The following is a 5,539-nucleotide window of genomic DNA, read 5'->3' as shown; positions in this document are numbered from 1 at the left end:
GTGTTCTCAGCCCGCGTGACAGGGCTAGTAATAACAACCTTATGTTTATAAAATGCTTTGAGGCCTTCAGTTGCAGATGCAACTTACTTATTTAATGCTATCATCCTGCAGCGTTTTAGATGTAAAGTGAGATCCCATTTCTGAGTTTCCCATTTTGTTCCCTCTTCCCCTTGTTGTATCCCGTACAGTTTAGATGTGGTACTGGCCACTTTAAAAAGTTTCCAGCTGCAAATGGTGCTAACGTGGCTGGAAATAAAAATCTGAATATGAGAGCCTGTGTTTTCTTCCAGATGCCGCATTCCTTGCGAGAGAGAAGGCAAGAGCTGATGCTGAATGCTACACTGCTATGAAAGTAGCCGAGGCTAACAAGGTATTGTTATTTCCTTACGCTGTGCCTTGAAGCAGGGCTCCTTCCATTAGGCTGTTAGAAGCACTCAGCAAAAGAGCAGTCTGCTTGTTGTTTGCTTGTTGTGTCTCATTGTTTAAGTCAAAAAGCAAAACAAAGCCATCTCCTCTCAGAAAAATTTTCACCGGACTGAAACAATTAGATCCTTATTTGCAAATTAATTTTCTTCTCTGGACAGATAAATTTATGTCAGGATACTGAAATGTCTGGTCATCTGGAGACAGCCTCTGCTAGATGCTAATAGGGCCATGGCGTGCTCTGTGGAGAGGATATCAGTTTCAGTGTTGCCCTTTCACACTGTTGTAATCAGAAATGTCGATTCATTCCAGCCTGCAAGCTGGCAAGCAGGCAAAGCAGGGAGATCTCTAGAGCTATAGGCAAGCTGAGAGTAAACACGTGTTCAGGTAAAGAACAAACAGAGCTGATCTTGTGCACCAAACTAACTAGGCTGGCAAAGCCTTGGTCCTGCAAAAGAAAAAAATAAAAACCACCACCCAAACAAAAAGAAACCTGGAAACAGAGAAATTATATGGATAGAACTGCCAGGCTTGTTACTGCCTACAGCAAGTTCCCAGGACATCCCAGCAGGAAGACTTTCTGATTTGTAAGGGTCAGTGAGAATGGACAGAGGTCTGGGATGTCGGTGCACAAGTTTTGTCCCAGTTATTCTATCCTCTCTGTTATAATGTAATTATCCTGAACGAATGAGCTCTGCTTTCCGAAACAGACTCGTCAATCTACTCGCTGGAAAAAAGCCAGTTGTATTTTTCTTTCCAGTAGCTTGCATTGCAAGGGCTTTCAGTGAGTTATGTGCTTTCGAGCATCTCCATCTCTGGTATGTTTGGATTGAACATTTCCCCAGCTGCTTCCATCACTTTCTCATTTTGCCATTTAGTCACTGGGATTTAGAGCTTCGCTTTGGCATACTGAAAGAGAGCCTTCTTCTGGGCACTCCGTCTTCTCAGCGAAGAGAGGACGAGCATGCCTGCTAGCCTTGTGGAAAAGTGGATGCCTCGTATGCTCATGGCAGGAATTTGCTTTTGACTAAATCCAAGCTGTTGGTGATCTGTTTTCTTTTTGTGCAGCTGAAGTTAACTCCTGAGTACTTGCAGCTGATGAAATACAAGGCTATCGCAGCAAACAGCAAGATATATTTTGGCAAAGATATTCCCAACATGTTCATGGACTATGCGGGAAGCCAGAGCAAATTTGCAGAGGGACTGGCAGAGGGAATCCAAGAAGAGGATGGGGCAGGAACCAATGAGGACACAAAACTACTTCATAAAGTCAACTGAAAAGAAAGATTTCTATTCATTTTATATCAAAAGAAACATGAACTGGGAAGCTCCTTTTCATTTTCCCCCTTTCCTGTACCGAAAGAGATGAATCAGACTTAATCCTTTCAATCTTTTGTATGACAATTAGACACAAAGACTTTGGTATTTATGGGGTGTTTTTTCTGGTAACTTCTAAGCAGCCAGCTCCAGGTATGTCCTCCAGACGCACCTCTCTGCTCTTGGACATGGAGACCAAATTATTCTGGAGAGGCTAGCTAGACTACCTGTTCTGCAGCCAGCTTAGATGGGTACTTAATTTTGGATTGAGGTGGTTTGTAGCAGTTGGAATTAAAGAAATTTTGAGGGTTTGGAGGGAGGGGATTTGCTGCTACAACTTGTTTTGGGTTTTTTTTCTTGTTGGGAATTTCAAATACTTTATTTCAAACCCCTTTTAAAAAAAAGGTGCTAGACTTTTGTACACTACGCGTGTCTGCTTGAAGGCAACAGCCCATGTCTATGCTCCAGGTCTGTCCTGAGCGCAGGGTGTAGCAAATGCACAAACCCACCTTTTTCTGAGGTCTGAGCCGATGGTTTTTTCCCTTGGTAGGGCAGCTGAGACCACGTGCACAGTGAGTTACGCAAGTTCAGCTGCAGTCCTGCAGGTGGGGGGGGATCTAAGCCTTAGGCTGTGTTGTGCAGGTAGTGGCCCAAACTGTTCATTTTTGGTAGCTTAACACTGGTTTGGTTTCCATTTGTCGTATTTGGGGAGGGCAAAGGGGGGAGTTTGTGTTTTGAGGCTTTTGCCAGCGGTTTAGCCGCTCGGTGGGGAGTGTAGGCATGCTGGTGGAGGCAGTGTCCTGCCACTGGGTAATTGGACTTGATTTTCAGTGAAACCAGACTGCAGGCATGGTACTTGTCACAGTCATCGTCATTAGGAGAAACTAGGGAGAAAAGAATTTTTGTCTCAGGGACCCTGACTTTGCAAAAAGCCTCAGTGGCGAGTAACTGCTCGAATGACAAGTCCCATGGTCGTTACAGTAGTTACCTGCCTCTGCAAGGCCAACTGGATTCCAGTGTTTACAGTGTTGTTGTAGAAAGGGAACATTCAGGTAAACTGAAATGCATGGAACAGAGTTACTTGATGGTTTTGTTTTGGTTTTTTGTTTTTTTTTTTTTTTTCTGAATTAGACCCTGTGAAAGGAAGATTTACCAGGAGCAAAGGGCACAAAACATCGTACTGAAAAGTCACAGGACAAAGAACAGAACCTCTTGTCTCTGAACTGCCCAAAGATAAATTTTTCACTCAGAACAATGCTATATAACGTACCTTTCACTTCAGAAAACTGATTAATCCTTCGCATACCAGATGCAAAGAGGTAATAGGGTTTTGTTTTACACACATGCAAAACTTGAGGGGGTGTTAAAGACAAAAGTTCAGGCCTAGAGAGAACATTTTTTTTTTTTTTTTCCCTCTCCCTAATCCATCTGCCACTTGGCAGGAGAGACGGTTTATTAATTGCTGTTACAATTTGCGGCCAATGTACTGATAGATGATGCAAGTGAAAGTGCTAACATAGTTGTCAGAGACCAGCCTATTGCATTTACCATCTTGTGCCCCAAACGCTTGCTACGTACTACCCTTGGTTTCACCCTTCAGTGTTTTAAATATGCATTAGTCTCTTTAATAAGGCAATCACACTAAGATAGAAATTGGATTAATTTCAGCTGCTGGTTCCAGTATTTTTACTTTAGTTTTCTTTTCCCTGTTAGGAGAGTGACTATTGATCCTTGAAAACGCAAAATAAAAGATAAGCGTCAGTTTCTGCTGGAGAAAAGTCCCATCTCCTGTCTGTCGTCTTTGTATTTGTTGGAAAATACGAGCTGAGGGAAGTTCCATCTCCAGACCTATGTACTACACTAGACAACCAGGCAGTCAAAAAAAATTGCATCAATAGGTAGGCTGTAATGTTACCGACTTCTATACAAAACAGGTCTCTGCAGGAAGGGTGTGAGCAGGGAAGAGCAGAAATTTAGGAATAAGGGAATAGTACCTAAACCTTTGAGGGTGATCTCAGTTGGGATTGTTCTGCGTTTGTGTTGGAGATTTCCACCCCTAACTAAAACCTACTTTCTACGCGAGTGTTTTTCACTAATGAAAAAGACCCAAAGAACCCAAAGTGGTATTACGAAGTGTGCTTGTGTATGACTTCACAGGAAGACAATAGTTTGGAATAAATAGGTTTTAATGATTTTTTTTTTTTTTTAATTGAAAACATTACTGCTGAAGTATTCTTGTAATGCAGTTAAATTGTAATCAGAGTAAAAATAAAAAAGCAAAGACAAAGTTGAAATCATATGAGTATTCACATGCCAAAATCCGTTGTTGTGTTTTCATTCAGCTTTCTTCATTATATGTAATAATGTCCTTAATTTTCCAGAGCAGATCTGTCACTCCATGTAAATCTTTACTCCATCTATCTCTTTAACTGACCTTTTGTCCTAATTTCCATAATCTGAAATCTTGAAAGGAAGATCTAAATTTTAAATCCACGCTATATAACAAAGAGCATACAGGTTTGTGGTACTGCTGGTACCTGAGAATTGCTGGCGGCAGCATGGTAACATGCTTTACCAGTGCGGTCTTTGATCTTCTCATGTATTGAATTAAAAGCCTTTTTATTTTGGTATTTGCTATGACAATAAAATGGCCTTCAATTTTAACATCAGTTTTGGTTTGGTTTTGGTTTGTTTTTTTTTTTTTTCATGGATAACCTTTAATGCACTGCGTAGGTATATTTGCAGGGGAAGGTTTACAAGGGGTAACATCGAGGCTGCTGCTGCTCCAGTGGGGCGCTGCGGATCGGTGCTGTGCCGGCCGACACGCGCCCGTGCGGCTGCGTGGTGCTGGTTCTCCCATTCCAGTGAGCAGGGGGGAGGAAAACGGAGCTCCGGCAGGAGGAGGGGGCAGAGGTGTCCCTGTGGGCTCAGCAGCCGACCGAGGAATGCAGCAAGCGCCTTTCGGACCCACTTTGCTAACCGGATTGGTGAAAAATACGGTAACAAGACTTCAGTGGCAAATGCCTAGGATTTGGTAAAGTTTGCAGAAACTCATTGTCATGTTTTTACCAGACAAAGGGCAGGAACCTTCTCGGTATTTCTAAACAGCTGTGTAAATACTGTCACTGCTCAGAATATGGGGAGGGAGAGTTAAGTTCTGCACATTAAGGCAAATATTTTAGTTAATGGGTTCCAGCTGGCAGTCTCCCATTCTTTCCATCTGACTTGCCGTGATAAAGGCTGGCATTGTCCGTGGCCCCGCGGCGCTGGGGCCTCCCGCGCCCCGTGGCTTCTCCGGCTGCGTGGCTGCCACGGGTGGCTGCAGAGCTTTGTGGCTGCGCTCCAAGCGCTCCCCACCACCCGTCCCGGCCTTCACAGCTCAAACAGGGCGTGCAGAACAAGTGGTGTCGCCTGCCCTGGTTTTATGAAGTGGTTTTTTTTCTGTCTGAAACAATTGAACTTGGCACCCTAGGGAGACTGCTCTTCGTGCAGGTGGGAGGAATGTCATTTTTGGGGGGTGGGTTTGTGGGCTGCTTTGTTTTGGGGGTGTTTTTTTCCTGGAGTATGGAAGCTGTGGGGCTCAAAATTTAGTTCTGCAGCGTCGTTGCAATGGGCAGTGCGTGCCCGCTGAACAGACAAGGCTGGTAGCTGCCGGATTTGACGATAGGACGAGGGGGAATGGTCTGAAGCTGCGCCAGGGCAGGTTTAGGTTGGACATTAGGAGAAAATTCTTCACCGAAAGGGCTGTCAGGCTCTGGAATGGGCTGCCCAGGGAAGGGGTCGAGTCCCCATCTCTGGA

General features: G+C 44.1%; 1 protein-coding gene across 1 annotated transcript in view; it reads left to right on the top strand.

Annotated features, from left to right (window-relative positions):
* The window catches only part of ERLIN2 (ER lipid raft associated 2), a 12,307-nt gene extending 7,898 nt beyond the window's left edge, over positions 1-4,409 (top strand). The window contains exons 8-9 of the mRNA XM_009640538.2: positions 291-370; positions 1,492-4,409. Of these exons, the coding sequence (XP_009638833.2) occupies positions 291-370; positions 1,492-1,701 (290 nt within the window). The 3' untranslated portion in view covers positions 1,702-4,409. The remainder of the gene's footprint in view (positions 1-290; positions 371-1,491) is intronic.
* The last annotated feature ends 1,130 nt before the right edge of the window (positions 4,410-5,539 follow it).

This window comes from Egretta garzetta, unplaced genomic scaffold (assembly GCF_000687185.1).
Source record: "Egretta garzetta isolate BGI_Z169 unplaced genomic scaffold, ASM68718v1 scaffold296, whole genome shotgun sequence".
Lineage (NCBI taxonomy): Eukaryota > Metazoa > Chordata > Aves > Pelecaniformes > Ardeidae > Egretta > Egretta garzetta.
Note: the sequence above shows the minus strand (reverse complement) of the source record. Positions and strands in the feature narration are given on the sequence as shown.